This window comes from Lissotriton helveticus, chromosome 6 (genome assembly GCF_964261635.1).
Source record: "Lissotriton helveticus chromosome 6, aLisHel1.1, whole genome shotgun sequence".
In the NCBI taxonomy this organism is placed as follows: domain Eukaryota; kingdom Metazoa; phylum Chordata; class Amphibia; order Caudata; family Salamandridae; genus Lissotriton; species Lissotriton helveticus.
In genome coordinates this window covers 1,890,459,171-1,890,480,818 of record NC_136067.1, presented here as the reverse complement: position 1 = coordinate 1,890,480,818, position 21,648 = coordinate 1,890,459,171, and the positions used below count along the sequence as shown (strand labels likewise).

At 47.8% G+C, this 21,648-nt stretch overlaps 1 protein-coding gene across 4 annotated transcripts in view; it reads right to left on the bottom strand.

The window, feature by feature from the left end:
• Positions 1-21,648, bottom strand: part of DISP1 (dispatched RND transporter family member 1) — a 659,288-nt gene that overhangs the window by 70,861 nt on the left and 566,779 nt on the right. For all 4 annotated transcript variants that reach the window (XM_078649828.1, XM_078649829.1, XM_078649831.1 and 1 more), the window contains 2 exons: positions 15,376-15,405; positions 10,138-10,261 (listed from right to left, as the gene is read on the bottom strand). In XM_078649828.1, coding sequence (XP_078505954.1) covers positions 10,138-10,261; positions 15,376-15,405 — 154 coding nt within the window. The remainder of the gene's footprint in view (positions 1-10,137; positions 10,262-15,375; positions 15,406-21,648) is intronic.

The window sequence follows — 21,648 nt, the reverse complement described above, 5'->3', positions numbered from 1 at the left end:
TGATTGGTGTGTTACCCAAAGCCTACCTTAGAACCAATCCAAATTGAGGGATTCTGACACTTTGCAACATTGGGGGGTGGTACACCGTCCCAGAACAGTATAACTACCCTGGGTTTACCTAGGGAAATTGTCCGACTTGTCTGGTTTAGCTGACCTGTCACTGACCCAACGCACTCAATAGGTGACTGAAGATACAGAGTACTGCGGAGCACTCTGTCCGAAATTGACCATAGACTAAGGTTTTACTAAACCTTAAAGTGCTGGCGGAGCACTTTGCTGGGAGTTCGCTGACCCAATCGGGGTCTTGATCGATAGCTGCAGAGAGGGTGGAGCGCAGGCGTTGCTTCCAAACTGCGGGTGCTGGTCCTGTCCTGAGGGTCCTGTCCGAGAAGTCCTGTCCTGATTCCTAATCTGAGGGTTTCCTGTCCTGTCCTGGGTGTCCATTCTGCACCTGCTGTCCACTGAGGGGTATCCTTCCTTGAGGGTTTCCTGTCCTTAACTGACCCGTGGCCAGGGTTTGGTTTTCACACCAGTCTAGGTAAATATTACTCAGAATCTCCTGAAACTGCACCTTCCTATATTTCTGTCTTTTGCTTTAATGAAGACATACCTTTGCATATGTTAAGTTTCCATGCTTTTCCGCAACCATTGAATCATAAAGTCATTTGCATTTGTTCCATAACGTGTTCCTATGTTACCCTATCTGTTAGAAATTATATTTTGCATTGCAGTTTGTCATTTCCTGATATGGTCTAGAACCTCCTTACTTAAACTGTCTAAAGAACTTTTGCCTTAGAGCATAGCGTGTCTCTCTTCATAGACTCTCCTATAGATGTAAATGTCCCGAACTCCTGTCTTATTCCCTTGAAATAAATCTAGAATACCAGTCCTAATCAAAGCCTATTCCATCTTTAGTGATTCATCTTAAATATTCTCGTTTTGGATCCTTCATTTAAGTGTGTCCTGGTTCCCTTAGTTTATAAATGGTTGCACTGACTTATTTTCTATTCAGCTATGTACTTTTTAGGTCTCGCCTGTTGATGCGCATGCGCATCGAGCTTGCGAGACTATTGGGGCTTAAACAGTCTTTAACCAACTTGCAAGGAATCGTGGCGATTCCTTGCAGTGCCCGTGAAATTGAAGCTTAATGCGCATGCGCTTAAAAGCGCGTGCACATGCCCCCAGCCGCCTGCCTGCCCCTGCTGCTTTCACACCCTCTCGCCGTCTGTTCCCCCTGCTGCGTCATCAAAGGCTTTCACGGCGGCCGGCCATGCTTTCAGTTTCACTGCCAAAAAACAACAAATGATGGACTGAATGTGGATCAATGTCACACACTCCCCCAGTCAAAAGATCTGGGCCCAAATCCATCGTTTTTTTGCACTCCACAGCACCCTGGGTCAGATAATGGCTTTATGCAAATCAGCTCTGACCCTGTTGCCCCATGGGAACAGTCCAGTCCGAACTACAACAGCCATATCTTTCCCAGACCGGAATCAAGCATCCGAGGACCGGACCGGTTTCGAGGTAACACCTCTCTTCAGCCCGGCTAGCTTGACTCCAAGTGGTGTGGAGTGCCTGGGACCCACGTCTGGGCATCCCCAGCGCACTTAGGGCGGCAAATGCAAAAAACAACAAATGATGGACTGAATGTGGATCAATGTCACACACTCCCCCAGTCAAAAGATCTGGGCCCAAATCCATCGTTTTTTTGCACTCCACACCACCCTGGGTCAGATAATGGCTTTATGCAAATCAGCTCTGACCCTGTTGCCCCATGGGAACAGTCCAGTCCGAACTACAACAGCCATATCTTTCCCAGACCGGCCGTGTAAAGTGCACTTCAAAGGCCGCTCTCCCTGCTCCGCCCCCTGTAAGTGCTCTTGTTTTACTCGTTTACTTGTTTTTCGAACATTTCTCCCACCCGTCTTCCTTCTCTGTAATCCATCCCGCCCCCTCCAGCTACACGTTCTTTGTTTCCCAGCCTCTTGTTTAACTTATCCCATCCCCTTACTGTTTCTTCTACCCTGTCCCTGTTTTTCCTGCCACCTCCTATACGTGCCCCATCCCCCTTCCGCACTACAGAGCGTCCAAAGCAAAGAACCATTTGCCACCCCCTCCCTGCTGCTGCTCTTCCCAGCGCGTGCACTACACCCCCTTCTCCCAACGCTCTCAGCTCCTTGGCGCAGGTCACGGCTGAGCACACAAGCAACAGACCCTCTGTATTGTCCGTTTGATGCTGGCCTCTGGCTTTCCGTCTCACTTGTTATGTTTCATTGCCTGTTTACTCCTGTTTATTTAATCTTTTAAACTATCTACACTTCTAAACTCCTGCTACATTAACGTTTTAAATTACAAATTAAAGCTTCCCCGTGCGTTTTAACCTCTATAGAATCAGAAAGATTTGCCTGCCTGTTTCTTTTATGTTTTCACCTACCTCTCTGTTTATTAAATATCCTCCTTCCCCACATGGTTTCGCAGGTTTGCTGTTAATATAGTTTTACATCATAAATATTTGCTTTCCCGTCCTGGTTCATTTGTGTCCTCCGGCATAAAACCTTTGTCTGCATGTTTCTCTTTAATTTCCACTGCAGCCAGGTAATTTCTCATGTTTCCTGTTGATTTAAACTTTTACATTATAAACATTGTATTTCCGGTTACATGTCCTCCTCCTCACAATACCAAAGCAGTGCCTGCATCTTTTCTTAACTTTGAAGCCTTTGCTGCATCTTTTGTTATTGTTTTTACTACTCTCTGGGCTCTTCAACCACCAATCTGCGCCTCTTCTGTTTATCACGTCATTTGTGCCCTACATATTCATTAAAGATGGACATACCTGCTATGTCGTACGCCCGTTTACTACTAAACATAACACATTATAAATCACAGCCCTTGCCGCCCGGTTTCCACTCCATCCATCCCTCCCCCCACTCCATCATCCCCCCCACTCCATCCATCCATCCCCCCACTCCATCCATCCCCCCACTCCATCCATCCATCCCACTCCATCCATCCATCCATCCATCCCACTCCATCCATCCATCCATCCATCCCACTCCATCCATCCATCCATCCATCCCACTCCATCCATCCATCCATCCATCCATCCATCCATCCATCCATCCCACTCACTCCATCCATCCATCCCCCACTCCATCCATCCCCCACTCCATCCATACATACATCCCCCCACTCCATCCATCCATCCATTCCCCACTTCATCCATCCATCCATCCCACTCCATCCATCCATCCATTCCCCACTTCATCCATCCATCCATCCCACTTCATCCATCCATCCATCCCACTTCATCCATCCATCCCACTCCATCCATCCATCCATCCATCCATCCCACTCCATCCATCCATCCATCCCACTCCATCCATCCATCCATCCATCCATCCATCCATCCCCCACTCCATCCATCCATCCATCCATCCATCCCCCCACTCCATCCATCCATCCCACTCCATCCATCCATCCCACTCCATCCATCCATCCCCCCACTCCATCCATCCATCCCCCCACTCCATCCATCCATCCATCCCCCCACGCAACGCCACTCACACACGCAACGCCACTCACACACGCAACGCCACTCACACACGCAACGCCACTCACACACGCAACGCAACGCATCCACGCAACCCCACTCATCCACGCAACCCCACTCATCCACGCAACCCCACTCATCCACGCAACCCCACTCATCCACGCAACCCCACTCATCCACGCAACCCCACTCATCCACGCAACCCCACTCATCCACGCAACCCCACTCATCCACGCAACCCCACTCATCCACGCAACCCCACTCATCCACGCAACCCCACTCATCCACGCAACCCCACTCATCCACGCAACCCCACTCATCCACGCAACCCCACTCATCCACGCAACCCCACTCATCCACGCAACCCCACTCATCCACGCAACGCCACTCATCCACGCAACGCCACTCATCCACGCAACGCCACTCATCCATTTGCAAAACGAAAAACGTCAAACTCTTCTATTGCGAGACCTATTGCATTTTCAATGCTTGTTGTTATTCTGATTATCGATTGCTTAATTACTGTGAATTTGATGATTTCTGAATTTTACTAAATTAGATAAAGACTTTAAAACTTCCAGTTGTCCGTGGTCATTTTACAAAAGGTATTGAATATTGTTTTGTTGGGTTTGTATTTTGCTGCCTTTCCTTTTACAGCTAGCTCCCTGATCCATTGTGGTCATAGGTACCCGCATCGGTGGATGGTAAGTCGGGTACACTGAAGAATAACGAAAGGAACTCACAAATATCTGATAGCAGAGCGTGAGGTCATCTGATCAATGTATATGGTGATTTGAAATATATGGGCCCGAAGCCATAAGTGGCGAAATTATTGGTCGGGTGACCCGCGCGCTCTATCATAAGGACAGAGGCATGATTGACCGCTAGCGTGGCCACTAGGTCCTGAAATGCTGATGTAAAATGGAGAGTATTCTGGGGTGGTCGATAAGTTAGTAAACAGATGAGTGGAGGGGAAAAGATGACAGAGCGAGCCACGAGGTACTCAACAGAGTCAATAGGAGAAGAGGGGAGGAGTTGAAAGTTGTACTCTGATCTGGCAATGAGTGCCACGCCGCCTCCTTTTTTCCCTGCAGGACGATCGACCCGAAGGGCCGCGTAAGCAGGGGGGAGGGCCGCTAAGAGAGATGGCAAAGAGGATTCGCAAAACCACGTCTCAGTTAGACACAGAATGTCTGGCTTCTGGGAGTCGAGCAAGATAAACAAATCTTGGTGGTGTTTCACAGCCGACCTAGTATTCAATAAGATGAAGGACAGGGAAGAAGGGGAGATAGGAGGGGATGGACGGGGGACCAGAATAGGACAGCTGAGACCGAGGGCAGAGATGTTACTGGTAACGGAAAGAGGAAGCGGCCAATTACCTTGTAGATGTTTCAGACTCTCCGAGGAGTAGGCGATAAAAGGGGCAGAGTGACAAGCCCCTTGCCCCGGCCGGCCGCGGACGGGCGCAGACGGGCTTAACTCCGGCGCAACTCCGGCGCGCCTACAACGCGCTGACACATGGGGAGTGTTTAAATAGGAAATGACGCTGGGGGTGTGGCGAAGGTCGAACTTGCCGCCCAACCCAAAATGGCGCCCGCGGTCGCTGGGGAGCACCGTTAGGCGGTAAGTCCACAGCGAGTGGCTGGCTTCTAGGGAGGAACAGGCAGGATGGAAAGTAAGTGTCCCTACTAGCAATCAGCAGGACCGAGAGAGGGGGATTATTAAAAAATAGCGCCGCTGCTCGTGATCAGCAGGGTAGGGGTTTAAGAATTAAAATTCCCTGCTCGTAGTCAGCAAAAAGATACAATAGGGACTGAGTTGTCTCAGCGCTCCAATAGTCGCGCACAAGCCCTCTGCCACCGGGCTGTTTGCGATGTCTAGGAGCGGAAGAGGACGTTCCTAAAATAGGAAATGACGCTGGGGGTGTGGCGGAGGTCGAACTCGCCGCCCAACCCAAAATGGCGCCCGCGGTCGCTGGGGAGCACCGTTAGGCGGTAAGTCCACAGCGAGTGGCTGGCTTCTAGGGAGGAACAGGCAGGATGGAAAGTAAGTGTCCCTACTAGCAATCAGCAGGACCGAGAGAGGGGGATTATTAAAAAATAGCGCTGCTGCTCGTGATCAGCAGGGTAGGGGTTTAAGAATTAAAATTCCCTGCTCGTAGTCAGCAAAAAGATACAATAGGGACTGAGTTGTCTCAGCGCTCCAATAGTCGCGCACAAGCTCTCTGCCACCGGGCTGTTTGCGACTTTAGTGGAATTGTTGCCCAGACGTTGATTCCCTCCTCCTCTGGAATTAAGCCTGCCTCTGAACTGAGACTTCTGCTGTCCCTGCTGGTCTTGACTCTTCTGCCAGTAAGGGGTTTGAACCCGCTGTTTAGAAGAGCCCTTATTTTAGGAGCGATATTTCTTTTTGAACTCCTTTTTCTCAAGCCCTACGGCCTTGAGTGTCCAACTCTGTCTCTGTGCGCTGCATTTCCTCATCTGTACTGGCCCCCAATCAATGAAGTTCCTGAAAAAGGCAAGTTCAAGATCCGAGCTTGGGCCTCTGGTTTCAGACGCAACTGTGAGCTGTGAGACGCAACCAGGAGGATCTCCTTGGAGATATTCCATGTGCATAGCCATGCACTGCGAGGGTAGCTCCGTCCGCTGCGGCGCCAATGACTTGATTTGAAACTTGGCTGCCTTCCAAGAGAAGCTCCTCAAAGTCTTTACGGTCTTCCTGTGGGAGTTTCTCCACAAAATGCTGCAGGGAATCCCACAGGGACCTATCATAAGCCCCAAAAGGGTTTCCGCGTTGGATACCTTGAGACATGAGGCTGAAGTATTACAGACTCGTGTTCCCCACAAATCCTGTGACTTGCTCTCCTTATCCGGAGGTACTGTGGAGGAGGAGGCTACCGCACCGGACTTTTTTGCCGCTGCGATGATGACTGAGTCTGGGGGCGGATCAGCCCTGAGGAACAGAGGATCCTCCTCTGGCGAGCGGTACTTTTTGAGAATCCTCGCCGTAGCAGCCTTTATCGTTGCTGGAGTGAGGAATACCTCCATCACTGGCTCTATAATCCCAGGTACCAAAGGCAACAGAGGCTTGGGTACAGACCTGTGATGCAGGGTTTCAAAGATCACTGAGGTCTTGATCTGGGGCGCTGTCAAGGGCACTCCCAGTTTAAGAACTCCTCTGCCCAGAATGTCCTGAAAAGTGAAGATGTCATCAATTGGGGATATCCTTGATGGAGGAGTGTCCGTTAAAGTAGGCGAGTAATCTCTATGCGAGCGGTAGGAGAAGAAGATGTAGTTGGGGATTTTGTTCCCTTCTCCTGCTCCTAGATCTGGTTCTTCGCTTGCTAGAACGCACCCGGGAGCATGATCGTTCTCTGGGCCGCCCCTGGGAGCGTGATCTGTCTCTGGGTCTAGGAACCGGCCTTTATTCTTGCATCCTGGCCGCTGTTTCTTTGTCCGGAGTCCAGTGATGAAGAGGCCTATTCCATCTTGGAGACAGCCTGATGGAAGGCGACTTCTGTGCGGTGTCTGTCGCTGGTGAGCGTGCAGGAGGTGTTACATCCTTTTGCCCATGCAGCGACCGTGCAGGGGAACGCCTTGATCTCTCACTGCCGGATGAATAAATGACCACATCTGGAGAATGATGGTGAGACGAAGAAGAGCCTGACGAGGATGAAGAAAGGCTCACAGGAGGCGAAGGGGATCTTGTGTGACTCCGAGAACCACGATCCTCTAAAGCTCTCTTCCGCTTAGCAGGCTCCATTGATCTAGATAGTCCCCCTAAGACAGATTCTCCTTCCGCCGCTGAAGCCGATCTTGGAGACTTCTGCGACCGAGGCCCATGACATGGAGACGGAGTTGGCAAACTCGACATCTTGGTCTGCTGCGACACTGCTGGTTGAGACTGCGCCAAGGGTTGATGAACTCTCTGCGGAGACTCTGTCCTCTGGGATCGTGCTGGAGAGACTTGTCTCGACGACATATGCTTCAACGTCGAACGCTGGTGAGTTGACGTCGACGGAGGCCTTCTCGACATCGAGCGCCAATCACTGGACGCCGATGGAGGGTGTCTCGACGCTGATCGGCCTTGACTGGACTCTGATGGATCCCTTGACGTCGAGCGCTGATGTCTTGGCAACGACAGAGGATGCCTCGACGTCGAGCGTCGATGACTGGACGCCGACGGAGGATGCCTTCGACGCCGAACGCCCCTGGCTGGGTGACGACGGAGGGTGTCTCGACGTCTATGATCGGACGCCGACGGAGGTTGCCTCGCCGTCGAACGCCGATGACTGGGCATCGATGGAGGAAGCTGCGACGTCGAAGACTAGATATGAGGCTTCAACGGCAGCTGTTTCGACGTCGAGCTCCTATGCTCAAACGGAGACCTCTCTCTCGACGCTGCCCGTCGCCCGGTTGACGGCAGCGGAGTTACCTTGACTCTCGACGTTGAAGTCTTCGTCGTCGAAGGAAGGTGGCTCGTCGGTGGCAACTTCGACGCCGATCTCGACGTTGAAGGAGAACAAGTCGGGACATCTCTCTACGTCGATCGCGTCCTTCGCTTTTTCTGCCTCTTAGGAGACCTACCTCTCTCAGAAAGACCATAAATTCGAATTCTTTCACTATCTTTGAGGGTTCTCCTTGACAAAGTCTTGCAGTGTTCACAGTTTGCTGCAGAATGTGTCTAAGGGAGACAGAGGATACACACAGGATGTGTATCAGTCCTAGCCTTCTTCCCACAGGAAGGGCAGGGGTCAAAAAGCGAAGGCATTTGGACAAAAGGTTTTCCTTTTTTGAACCCAAAAAAGGCAGCAGTATCTCTCTAAGGTCAAAAACCGTCGAGTGAAACCAAAAATTGAAGAAAAACACCAAGAATTTCTGACAGAAAGTCAAAAAGAGGTGGGAGATGTTAAACCAGGGTCCTGACAGAAGGAGCCGGAAAAAACTGACCTAACTGTCACCCCTGAGGCATGATGGAAAGCCTGGGGTCATGGTTGCCTTAAAAGGAACGGTGCCAGTTTTTGTTAAAAATGCTTTCACTTTCTATGTTATTGCTTTTCAATGCAGCCTGTGGCTAACAATGTCTATTTATTAGCAATTCTCAGGATTTATGAGTGTTTTACTCATTAAAACACAACGTTCAAGGGCTATTGGACCGAATGTGTTTTTTATTTCCTTGCTAATTTCAGTGCATGTATGAGTGATTACATTGTTTAGCCTCTGTTTTGGGGCTGCATTGTTATGAGAATAAATAATATATGTACATACATATATGTGGAGCGAGATATACATGTTTTTCCATATTTATTTTTATATTGTTTCCGGGGTCCCGCACATGGGCGGGAATATTCAGTGCTTATGACTTGATGAGGATCCCCTGGAAGAGAACCTCCATTAGTCAGAAAACACACACCAATTGGCTCCTTTTGTGAAACAGATGAGAAGTGGCAAGGAAACACATACATGTAGGGATAAAAGCATTAGGTATATGCCATACTGGCACGCAAAGCTCAACATTTTAAAGTTATAGAAACTCCTTTGGGTCCCAACACAAGATGCTAGGTACGGCAACAAATTAAGAATGAGGAAGCATCTACAGGCTAAGAGTAACATCATGAAGGCAGCATTATCTACCCTGATCACTATTGTAGACTATGCCATCTTTTCAAGGATTTGTTTACAAAGAGTTGGCAAGCAATACCTCTTTCGGTGTCTAAGACCGTTCAGAGAAAAATCTTTTTGTGAGCTGGGAATTAGGTGAGACTTCTTGTGCTTGCCTGCAAACCACTTTTTGAGCAGAAGGTGCAATGGTCTTTAAATATGACCAGTTCATAATGTCATGCCCAGAAATAAGCTGCTTCTCCTTTTTCTGGATGAGGTATGATCCTCTTGAAGGTAAACGGCTTTACCAAGAAAAGAACATTCCCCAACTCCTGTCTTGGTGTTTATTATTGCACAAAGGACTTGTTTGGCCTCGATGGTACCTAAACAGACTTCGGTATTACCTGTGAAACTCAAGTTGAGGAAACGGTAATGGTTGCCTGAACTGAATTAGTAAACTGTGCCTCAGATTTTCCAAGTAAACCAGTCATCCAAGTAAGGGAAAAAAAGATGCTTGTGACCATGCTTGGTGCAGATTTACAAAGTAATAGTCTTAACCAACTTTAAAACTAAGTCTCTTGTTTGTGTCGCATGTACAAATTTGCAAGTTTAAGGTATATTGTTGCTGTTGACTTAAATATTCTCTAAATAAGTATAAGGATAATAATGATCACAATTAATCATTCATTAAGTTAGGTTTATTGTTTTAACTATGCCACTACAATTTTATTCTCTGGTTCATGACTAGAGTGATGAGACTAGTTCTATCAAAGTGCCACTATTTGCGATCTAATGTTATACAAGCCATGAGAAACCAATTGACTGACAAGTTCTGCTAATAATGCATTTTTTGTGCTCTATCGACATATTCTACTAATATCTTTAGCCAGAAAATTTTTTTGAGTTGTCACAAGATTTTTCTGATTTGTGCGGCACAAACAAGGACATTTTGCAATGCTCATGAAAGTAACAAGAATGTTAACTCACCAGCAATGGGTCAGAGAAGTCTGGTAGATCTGGCACTAAAATTCCAACCAGTGCACAGATCACTATTAACACAGTGCACATGCCCAAAACTACCACCGGCCAATCCGCTATCAGGGCAGAGTAACTACAATGAGAAGAAAAGACACTTATCAGAGCCATGTCACAAAAACACCGAAATAGGATTCTGAAACACTTCATTTACATGTCTAGCATATTTTTCTAGCCGCAATCTGAAGACAAACTCAATCATGTAAGAAAGCAAGTAAACTGCAGTTAGCATTACTGATTTACGTCCAATAAAACGTTATCCCTGCACCCACAAGGTTCACGTTGACATTCGTTCTACGGAAAACAGTCTGCTATACGGTCACATTAGGGACGAAATCTCCAGCAATGGCCTAATGCATTGCAGATTCTCATTCTCAGAAGAAACTGTTGATGAATGCACTAACTAAGATATCTTTGGAAAAATACAGCATGGCAAAAGAGACATACATTACTGCAAAGAACTTCGAGGTGGGTGGTTACTTCTGTTTGGTGGTTGATGTTTGGGATTCCCTTCAGCCCAGCTGCATTATAAAGAGCCGATGTGTGGAGTTCAGTAAAGTTTTGGTGTGGCATGCTTGAGGTATTCTTTATGGTCTAAAAATGTCTGTGCTATTTAGTAAATACTACTGTTAGGATCGCTGTGGGTCCAGGCTACTTGACACTAACGCAGGGTAAAACTGGAAAAAATAGACACTAGTGGATTGCTATTGGGTCTTCCCTTTCCATTTTTGAAAATTAAGCTTCCCAAAGTGCATCCAAACAGTAGAGAAGATGAAAAAATTAGAGATGCTGTGCAAATACAAAAAAACATTTCAGAAAGTAAAAACTTTCCAGCCACCTCTCTAATCCGGTTTACTTTTTGCTTTTTATTTTTAGATCTAAAACAATATTAATATGGACTATTTTAGGGAATATCGAAACCCAAGTATTGACGGGGCAGAATATTGTTACCACAATACTGAGGGACAAATATTAAAAGATAAGTGCACAAAGAGAGGTAAGGATTTACAATTCTAAAATCCACAGACGTACTTTGAAAACAAATTACATATAATTTGTGGGAAATGGGTTCTTGTTGCAGTACACCCCCACTTTTTGCCTGTTTTTGATTAAACTGACTGTAGTGTGCTGGGTCCTGCCAACCAGGTTCCCAGTACCAGTGTTCTTTCCCTCAAACTGTACCACAATTGGTACAACTTCAGCAACCTCTGTAAGTCCCTAGTAAATGGTACCACTGGTACCTAGGGCATTGGGACTGAAGAGGGTTTACTAGGCCTACAGCAGTAATTGTGCCACCAAATGGACCCCTCACCAAGACCATGCACATTGTAGGCTGCGCGTCTTGGTGCAGAGAAAACTGAAGAGTGGACAAGGCCATGCCCTCATACACTGCTGAGATACAGGCAAGTCACTCCTACTGCAGGCCTTCTTGCTTTAAGGCGTGGTGCACTCTATCCCATGTGTGGACATATCTGCATACACAGATATGACCCTACAATATGGAGTCCATTCTTGGATATTGTTAAGTGCACAGGGAATCCATAGTGTGTGTATAGGCTGGATACTTGTCATTATGAGTTTCCTAGCTTCATGATGGCTTCACTGTACTCTAAGGTGTTTGGCACCAAACATCTTGTCAAAAAAACTCACTGAGGCCAGTGTTGGATTTATTAATAAATGCACACAGGAGACCCTTTAGAGGGTCCCCTGAAAACCTACCAAGCACTGGTGTGGCATCTAGCTTGTTTTAGCCAGCCTGCCACTAACAGACGTTACTGACCTCATGGGGTGTGGGCCAGCGCTCACATATGCCAGGAAAAAAGTCTGCTCTGGGCGAAGGTGCTTCACACCTCCTTCAGGACAGGATGGCCTTCCTGAGCAGGAAGCTTCAAAGGTGATGCCGCCTCTGAAATGCGACCCAGGCATCTCCAGATAGTGGAATATGCCAACTCTCCTTTCTTGCTCCACATCTAGCAGGAGAACAGGTAGGATAATGTGTTAAATTAGGAGAGACGTTCAGCCTGCACCACCCTTAAGGTGGGGCAGGTGATGTAGACACGACTCTTCCAATTCCACCATTTTGAGATGGGAGGAATTAGCCTATCAGGGCTAGGGTAGTGTCCCTTCCCACAGAAAGTGGTCACTTAGAGGGTGTTGACACTCTGTAGGTAGGTAGTCCATCGGCTACTACCAGTCTCCCCCTTTAACACCCCTAAATTTAGTATTTAGGTGGCACCCCTGGACCTTACAACTCATGGTTGATGGACACAAAGAAGATACAAACACAGGAGAGCTGCTGGCCAAAATCAGAAGCTCTGCTGCAGAGAAATTGGCGCCAAACGCTACCTGCTGCCTTAAGGACTCAACAATCGTGGTGTGATGTCTTGTCATGCAACTGTGAGGCCTCCAACAGCCCCGGAGCTCCTCCAGCCTTTTACAAATCGCCAAAGCACTCCCTTGGAATTAAGGTATCACTCCCCTGCAGGCCGCAGGCACTGAACCCGCAAAGTCTGCTCCCCTGCGACTACGAAACAGCACCCAAACCAAAAGAGGTACGTCAGCTCCATAGGGTCAGATCTGTCTGTTTAGAGACACCAACACCTACTGGAGCCATGCCGTACCCCCTTCGGACTCCAACTGCCAGGGAAACAAGCATTCATTGAGTGGAGACCCGCTTCGTGAGTGGCCCACCTGTCCCGGAATCGCCTCTCCAAGTTGCCTGCTCCTGATCGAGAGGACATCCTGATGCACAACGCCCGCTGACCCATGTGCTCTGCACCAGGCCCGACCAGCCCCGGTAATGACGGTCCAGCTGTGCTCCTGTGGCCCTTGTGACCTGCTGTCTCGAGTGTGACTTCTATGCAGTTTATTTTCAAGTGGCCCCCTTCTTCATAGCGCATCAGCTACTAACGACCGTAGCACCCTACTCCCGGCCGAATACGGGAGGCTCCTGAGAATCCGCTGGTGAAACATTGGTCCTGGCCTTGCTGCTTACTTAAATTCCAATGGTGAACCTTGAGAGTTAACTGTGTGATTTTCTATGCATTTTTCTGTTTTCTCCCATTGATTTCCATGGTGCGTAATTGCGCACACAAGTAAAACATTTTGCGAACTTTAAAAATTGCTATCTTAAAAAGTACTTGTTGAAGATTTAAGTTCTTGCTCTCAAAATTATATAAAAATCGATCTTACTTTTTGCAAATTGGTCTCATATTTATTCTTGAGTGTGTGTCTTATTTAATGCCTCTGTGAGTACAACAAATGCTTAGCACTACCCTCTGATAAGCCTAACTGCTCGCCCACACTACCACAAATAGAGCGCTAGTATTATCTACTTTTTCCTCTGTATACCAATCTGGGTCTCACTGGACTCCCTACAAAGTGAACTTCATTTTAGTGCACTATATAGAGAGCTAGCGTCCTACAATAACCTAGTGGCAGTCACCACTGGAAGTTATAGTGAGGCCTGCTTTTCCTATTGCGTTCCCTGGTTTGCTAATAACTTTGGGCCCGTTTGACAAATCTTCACAAAACTTTCCAAAAAAGAAGTTCATCCACCTCAGCTCCTTCCTGGAAAGATTTGAGCTGACCGGTCAAACGTAGACCGAGAAAAAAAGAGGGGTCCCAAAAAAAAATAATCCACATGAATTTCCCATCAATTTCTTTACACAAGGCTACAGCAAACACTGCTATACAGTACTACACCAAATATGTCAGGAAGCTAGATCTTGGGCCGCGGCCTGTGTTTTTTGTGATTTGGTGTAAATCAGTTCAGTAGTTTCTGAGAAATTAAGGTTGAAATTAATTGTATATTTGTATGGTTGGGTCCGCAAGAGTCTCACGAGGAAATTTAAAAATAGAGCATTCTGACTGACCCAGGGACCTTTATTTCCCATTTGCCCTCTCCCTCCTGCAGGAGTCAGACTCCCACGAGAGCGAGTAATGCGACTGGTTGTCATCAATAATGTAATTTGAGATGTCTTCAGTGATGTCATAAATTATGTTATATGTGAGGTCATAAGCAGTGCATGATGGGGTGCTTGTTTAGTTCGAAACTTTAATGTGGTTGTTGACAAATTCACTTAACTGGGAGAGGAGTTGGCCTAACGGCTGGGGCGCTCGACCTCGGAATCTGGGATCGAGTCTCGGTAACGACGCCAAAACCTCCTTTGACTCTGGGCAAATCACTTAATCTCCCCGTGCCTAAAATGAATGTGTGTCTGTCCGTAACGTAACTGGTGCTATGTAAAGCGCTCTGATACCGGATTCGGTTCGGGTCTAGTTTGCGCTATATAAAACTCTTCAAAAAAAAAAAAAAAACTACAACGTTACTTTAACCTTTGTTTTTTTTTTTAGTGAGTACATATCTAGAGATATGTACACACACATCACCCAAGGTACTTAGATGTCGAGTTGGGTATACAAATGCATAGAAACGTACCTATGTGTTTGTATCCATTAAAGTTATTTTGTTGATCTTATAAACAGATTCTGTAAAGTATATGATGAGTAAAACAAATAATCTAACAGAGTAGTCATTCCGCTGTGGAAGTAACAGCTGTTTGAAGTACAGTCACGACTGCTGATCCACTGTGTAGTAGACATCATGTTTTATTTTTAATCAGGCCAACACTGCCAAAATTCTAAAACAAAAAATACAACTAGGGAGTAAGAAATATATGGAATTCTGCTTTGCTTTCGCTCACAATGCTCCCCAGTTCAATGGCAGACGCTGCTCCAGATTTCAAAGCAGCAATTTATTGTGGCAACATGAGCTGGAGAGGGTCTTTGAAATACACCTATGCAGTTGGTAGCTATTAAGTAAAGGTTACACCAAAACTACTTTGACTTTATATTTTAAACATTTAACGTGGCTTTAGAAACTTACGACTGGAATGAGAAGTGCTTTTTTAATCATAAAAATTTAAGTTTTACTAACAAAGTTCATAATTGTGGAATAAATTACTCTCACATCAAAATCGTATCTGGAGCCCAGTTTAGACTCTACTGAAGTTGTGTCTCGGGAAAAGCAGGAGTGCTTCGTAGACTGTATTAATCATTAAGCTATATTTTTAGATTGCAGTCTTACTGCACTTATCTCAGCCTAAGGTGATATCCCGGTGATGGGATTTCAATAGGATTCCACTTTATGACATTTGTTAAACCCTTTGAGGAAACTGGCACACTTACCTTTTTGGCAGCTTGAATGGTTTTACTGGCCTAAAAAACAAAACAAAAGTCAAAGTTAGCAAAGGTATAAATACTATAATGAAAGATATGTATTTGTCACCGCCACTTGCATTCTTGCTAATTTAGATCTTTAAACTGTGAGTTGCTAACATTCAATGCATCAAATCAGAAGCAGCAGTAGTAGCAAAGTGCTTGTACATGACATTATTGAGATGACCCTGTTTATTAAATTTCCACGTGTTGCTTAGGCCCACTGGTGCTATTTACATTTATGTACCGAATAAAAATCACAAACACAGAATGCTTCGTTTGGGACATAAAAGTAAACGCTTGCAGTGGCCAACATTTCTGGAATAGGTTGATTTTGGTCTTTTTCCGAAGACCTGCAGAGCGGTAGGCTTCATTATGGAGGGACATCAGGCAATGACAGGTGGGGGCTTCACAAACACAAAAAAGGCAGCTAGGCTTTGTGTTTGTGATTATATTTGGGAGAACGCAACTAGGATTCCTCTTTTCTCGCTCTCTCATAGTGAATGAAAAGATGAGGGCTTCGAACATCCAAGGAACCTCTCGAAATCTTCTGCCTACTATGCTTGAACAGAGTCTTCTTCGGATACCGGCTAATAATGAAAATATACTTCGTCAGGTTGAATCCACGGGCACTGGTCTAAATATTTAGTATTAATGAGTTTAACACACAGCTACAATCAACAGGTGGTTCAATCAACTTACTAGTTGTGCATCTCAAAGAGCCTGAACTGCGGGGGAGGAGGTATAAATTATTATTTATAGCGATTTTAACCTTGGAATAGGTGCGGTCTAGCCTTCAGAGGGTAGGACAGTAGAGAAAGTGAAGTACAGGGTAACCCTCGGCTTTGCATGCTTAAGTCAAAGTAAGAAATGTGTTACTTACCTGTAACTGCAGTTATCCAGTATTGGTGTCTTTCATAGATTCACATGCCTGAATCATTCCCCGTCGTCGAGACGGGAGCCTCCGGTATATATAAAAGTAATGTCCTAAGACATACATAGAAAAGAATAGGCCTAAGGGTCTCACCTTAGTGTCCTATCCACGTCCTTATGTAAAAAGGACCAAAACAGGGTAGGCCCAAGGGTCCCACCTTGGTGGCCTATCTGTGTCCTTTTGTACAAAGGACCAAAGTAAAGAGAACCAACCAATCAGCTACCACCTCCTTCTAGAACCTTCCTGTCAGGAGCCCAAGTCTCTCAGATTTTCGTACGCACCAAGCTAGTTAGGCGTAAACTTGTTAGAGAGATAGGTGAGTCCTTCCAGGGGAGGCGGGAGGGTGCATGTGAATCTATGAAAGACACCAAAACTGGATAACTGCAGTTACAGGTAAGTAACGCATTTCTTATCCAGTATTTGGGTGTCTTTCATAGATTCACATGCCTGAATCAGAGTAGCAAGCAATATATTATGCACATTTCTGATGGAACATCATATATGAGTCTGAGATAATACATATCATGCGACTGCAACCCACCAAAATGCATTGTCATGTAAATAGTAGTAAAAGAATGTGCATACCAGTAAAGGATGGAGGGATGTAGGAAGGCTCACCTCACTGGAATAGATGGCGAAGCACTGCTCGGCCCACTGCTGCATCCTTCATCAGCTCAGTATCCAGGCAGTAGAGCCTGGTGAAGGTGTGCGGGGACTTCCAGGTCGCCGCCCTGCAGATGTCCAATACCGGCACTCCAGCAAACAGTGCCGCAGACGTGGACATGGCTCTAGTCGAATGAGCTTTGACTCGTGAGTCCAAAGGCCGTCCGGCCTTGTCGTGACAAAAGGTGATCGCAGAAGAAATCCACCTCGAAATACTCTGTTTCGTCAGGGGCAAGCCTTTTCGTGGTCTACTGAAGGCAATAAAGAGTTGAGAAGACTTCCGGAAGTGTCTTGTCTTGTCGATATAAAATTTAAGACATCTCTTCAGGTCTAGTGAATGCAGTGTCCTCTCGGCTGCAGTGGTAGGATTTGGGAAGAATGATCTAAGCACCACTGGTTCGTTAAGGTGGAGAGGACTTTTGGAATGAACCGAGGGTTAGTCCGCAGAATGACCCTGTCTTCTCTGAATTGCATAAAGGGATCTTGGATGGAGAGAGCCTGCAACTCACTGACCCTTCTGGCAGAGGTGAGCGCCAGGAGGAGGGTCGTTTTACAGGAGAGGAATTTTATCTCCGCTTTATGGATGGGTTCGAAGGGATGCTTCATTAACTGATGAAGTACCACATTGAGGTGCCACGATGGAGGAATTGGTCTTGGTCGTGGAAAGGACCTGTATAGGCCTTTTAGGAATTGTTTTATAAGCCTGTCCGCCCACAGGGACGGGCCCGTAGCAGTCCTTGTGAACCTGGAAATCGCCGCTAGGTGCACTTTGATGGATGCATGTGCGAGGCCTGATTGCGCAAGGTGCAATAGGTATGGCAGCAGCTGCTGTGGAGTGGTGTGGAAGGGGTGCAAGCCATTATCCACACACCAGGAACAGAATCGCTTCCATTTTAGTGAGTAGGTTTTAGTAGTGCTGTCCGCTCTAGCTTTCGCAAGGACGTCTCTGCACTCTTGCGGGATGTTCAGGTGGCTGAATTCGCGGTATTCAGGAGCCAGGCTGACAACTTCAGAGAGCTCAGATTCGGGTGGAGGACCTGCCCCTGGGACATCGTGAGCAGGGCTGGAAATTGCTGTAGGCGAAGAGGGGGCCGGGCGGAGAGGCGAAGGTCCGTGAACCAGTGCTGCCTCGGCCAGGATGGAGCAATTAGGATCAGAGTGCAGGGCTCTGACTTCATCTTCCTGAGAACCCTGGGTATCAGTGGGAATGGCGGAAAGGCGTACGCAAATACGTTGCGCCATGCAATGGAAAATGCATTCCCGAGGGTTCCTGAGTGGTGATGCCTGCTTGCGAAGCTTGGGCATTTGGCGTTCTCTGGTGGCAAATAGATCGATTCGTGGGGTGCCCCACTCCTCGAAGATCTGCTCCAGCACCTCCGTGTCCAGCTCCCATTCGTGGGAAGGAGACCTCTCTCTGCTCAGGGCGTCCGCCAAGACATTGTCCTTGCCCGGGACGTACTCCGCTTGTAATGTTATTCCATGTTCCAGAAGCCAGTTCCAGACCCTTTGCGATTCTCACGATAGTGAGATCGAACGCGTCCCCCCCTGTTTGTTCAGGTAGTGCATCGTCGTTGTGTTGTCCGTCCTGACAAGCACTGGGGAGTTGCGAATGCGCGGTAGGAACGCCTGGAGTGCCAGGAAGACCGCTCTCAACTCCAGTAGATTGATATGGAGCTTGGTCTCCTGTGTCGTCCACTTGCCGTTGATTTGAAGTTCTTGGAGCACCGCTCCCCACCCTTCCAGGGATGCATCCGTTGTTATGACGTGTGGTTCTGCAGGGAGGAGGAACGGCAGTTCCCTTGACAGGTGTTTGATTGAACTCCACCATTGTAAGTGGATGATCATGGGTCGAGTGACGCGTATGCGGTCCTCGAAAGATCCCGTAGCCTGCATCCATTGCCTTGTGAGTTGCTCTTGGAGAGGGCGCATTTTGAGGCGGCAGTGGGGAATTAGCAGTATGCATGAAGACATCATGCCGAGGAGGGACTTGAAGGTGCGGACCGGCAGAGTCTTCCGCGAAGCCACTGATTTGGCATGGGAGATGAGTTTGACCTTTCTCTCCTGAGAGGGGAAAGCTCTGACGCGTACCGTGTCCAGAGTCGCTCCACCGACTTTGGTGGGTTCCAGTGTCGACTTTTCGCGGTTGAGGGTCAAGCCTAGTCGGCGGAAAATATCCAGACAGGCGCTGGAGGATGAGGCTGCGGCGGTCGCGGATGGCGCTTTTACCAACCAGTCGTCCAGGTATGGGAACACCTGGTGGCCCTGTTGACGAAGGAAGGCTGCCACCGGGGATAGGCATTTGGTAAATATCCGCGGGGCAGATTTGAGGCCGAATGGAAGGACACGAAATTGGTAGTGTTGTCCTGCCACCGCAAACCTGAGGAACTTCCTGTGCCCTTTGAGGAGAGGAATGTGGTAGTAGGCGTCCTGAAGGTCTAAGGACGTCATGTAGTCTCCTTCCTCCAGGAGACCCAGGATTTCCTGTAAAGTTACCATGCGGAACGATTGTTTCTTTAGGAACACGTTGAGTGCCCTGAGGTCCAGGATTGGCCGCCACTTTTTTCCTTTTTTGTGGATTAGGAAGAAGTGAGAGTAGAAACCTTTCCCCTTGTGAACCTGTGGAACTCTCTCTATCTCTCCCTTTTGTAACATGGAAGCTATTTTCTGAAGAAGCAACCGTCGGTGCCTGTGGGATCGTTTGCAGGGTGGTGTCGGTGGGGGAATTGAGACAAATTCTAGGACATGTCCAAATTGAATGATTTGTAGTACCCACCGATCCGTTGTTATGGTTTGCCAATTTTTCAGAAAGTATGAAAGTTTTCCTCCAATTTGTAAAGAATGCAATGGTGGGTGGGCTAGCCATTGAGACGAGTCATTGGCGGTTGCCTGCAGGGCGTTTTTGGTTTTTACTTCTGTAGTTCGACTTGCCGTAGGAAGTCTGGCGCCCCTGTTGGTTTTGCCGCTGTTGGAATTGTGGTTGTCCTCTTCCTCTGTTGCCACGAAAGGACTGGTTCCGAAATTGCAGGGTACCAAGAGCCTTGGCAGTGTCCGTGTCCTTTTTAATAGGGGTGAGGGCCGCGTCAATTTGTTCACCAAAGAGGTGCTGGCCATCATAAGGCATATCCAGGATTCTAGTTTGTACTTCCTGGCGGAAGGAGGTGGCCTTGAGCCAACCCTGTCGTCTCAGTACTGCAGCACCTGCCAGTTGCCGAAAACCAGTCATGGCAGCGTCAATCGCGCAGTCTATGAGTTCGGAGGCAGACGTTTGGCCTTCTAAGAGGAGCGAATGAGCCTCCCCTTTGAGATCTTCTGGCAGATTAGAAAGGTAGGGTGCCTCTTGGCAGCCCTCTCTATGAGATTGTGGAATCCACCGATGTCCGGGTGGTGATTCCGAAGACTGTGGTTCTGGAGAGGCCGGAGAATGTGCCACATAGTCCTGGTCTGCATCCGGCTCCGACTCGTCGTCCAGGACTTCACCCTCTTCCTGTTCTCTCTCTTCTTCTTCTTCAGAAGAGAGAACGTCTTGCATTGGCACCTGTACCTTCTCAAGCACCAGTGGAGATGGTTTATGGCGAGGCAAAGGAGCGGGCACCTGTGCAGCTGGAGGTGCAGGTGCAGTGGGTTTCTCTGGAAACCTCTCTTTATAATCCCTTATTAGGAACTGGAGATCCGAGACGATGGATGCAGGGAGACACACCATTGGAGTAACCTGTGGCTGGGTGTCGACCAATTGTTCTACGCGGTCATCCTCTTCCGGCTCCTCATCTGTGGTTTGGCACTTAAGTACCAAGTCTGATGGGCTAGTTGCTTGTACATATGAGTCCTCATCCGACTCCTGGCCTTGCAGAATACAGGCTGGAGGTAGCTGTTGCACCTTACTGGGCGACGTGAGGACTGGCGTAATCGGTCTTTTTGTGATTTTGACCGTGACATGGCTTACTTGAGGTGGAAAAGCATCCATGGCATGTGATAAGAGTGCAGACTCTTTTCAGGGCCCTGTGGTCGTCGACGCTGGAGTCGACGGCTCCGTGTCATGCGCCTTCGTCGACGGTAATTTACCAGTCGTCGGCGGTGTCACTGTCGACAGTGTCTTCGTCGACGGCAATTTCTCCACCGTCGACGGTTTACCCGTCGTCGACGGTTTGCCTGTCGTCGACGGAATGCTCCTCGTCGACGAGGTAGGCTTCGTCGACGGTGTGGTTTTCGTCGACGGCGTCGTCGTCGCTGGCTTCGACGACGGTAAGATCTTCGTCGTCGACGGAGTGACTGGGATGGTCGACGGCGTAGGTCTACTCGCCGACGATGAAGGTGTCGTCCTCGTCGTCGAATAGGTAGCCGACGATGCCGTCGTCGACGACACTGTCGTCGTCGAGACGGTTTTTTGCGCTGAATAAACCATCGACGATGTCGTCGTCGTCGGGATCAGCTGCTGCTTCCTGCTGACAGGAAGTTCCTTGCCAGACACTGAGGTCTTGCCCTCTGAGGACTTTTTGGAAGTCTTCATAGGAGGGGTGTCTGAGGGGCTAGGGGAAGAAACCCTTGGCCTCTTCAAGGAAAAATGTGAAATACCAGAGACACTCTCACCTTCCGACACCAAGTCATCTGTTTTGTCCTTGAGTCTGTTGAGCCAGAGTAGTAGGCGTCCT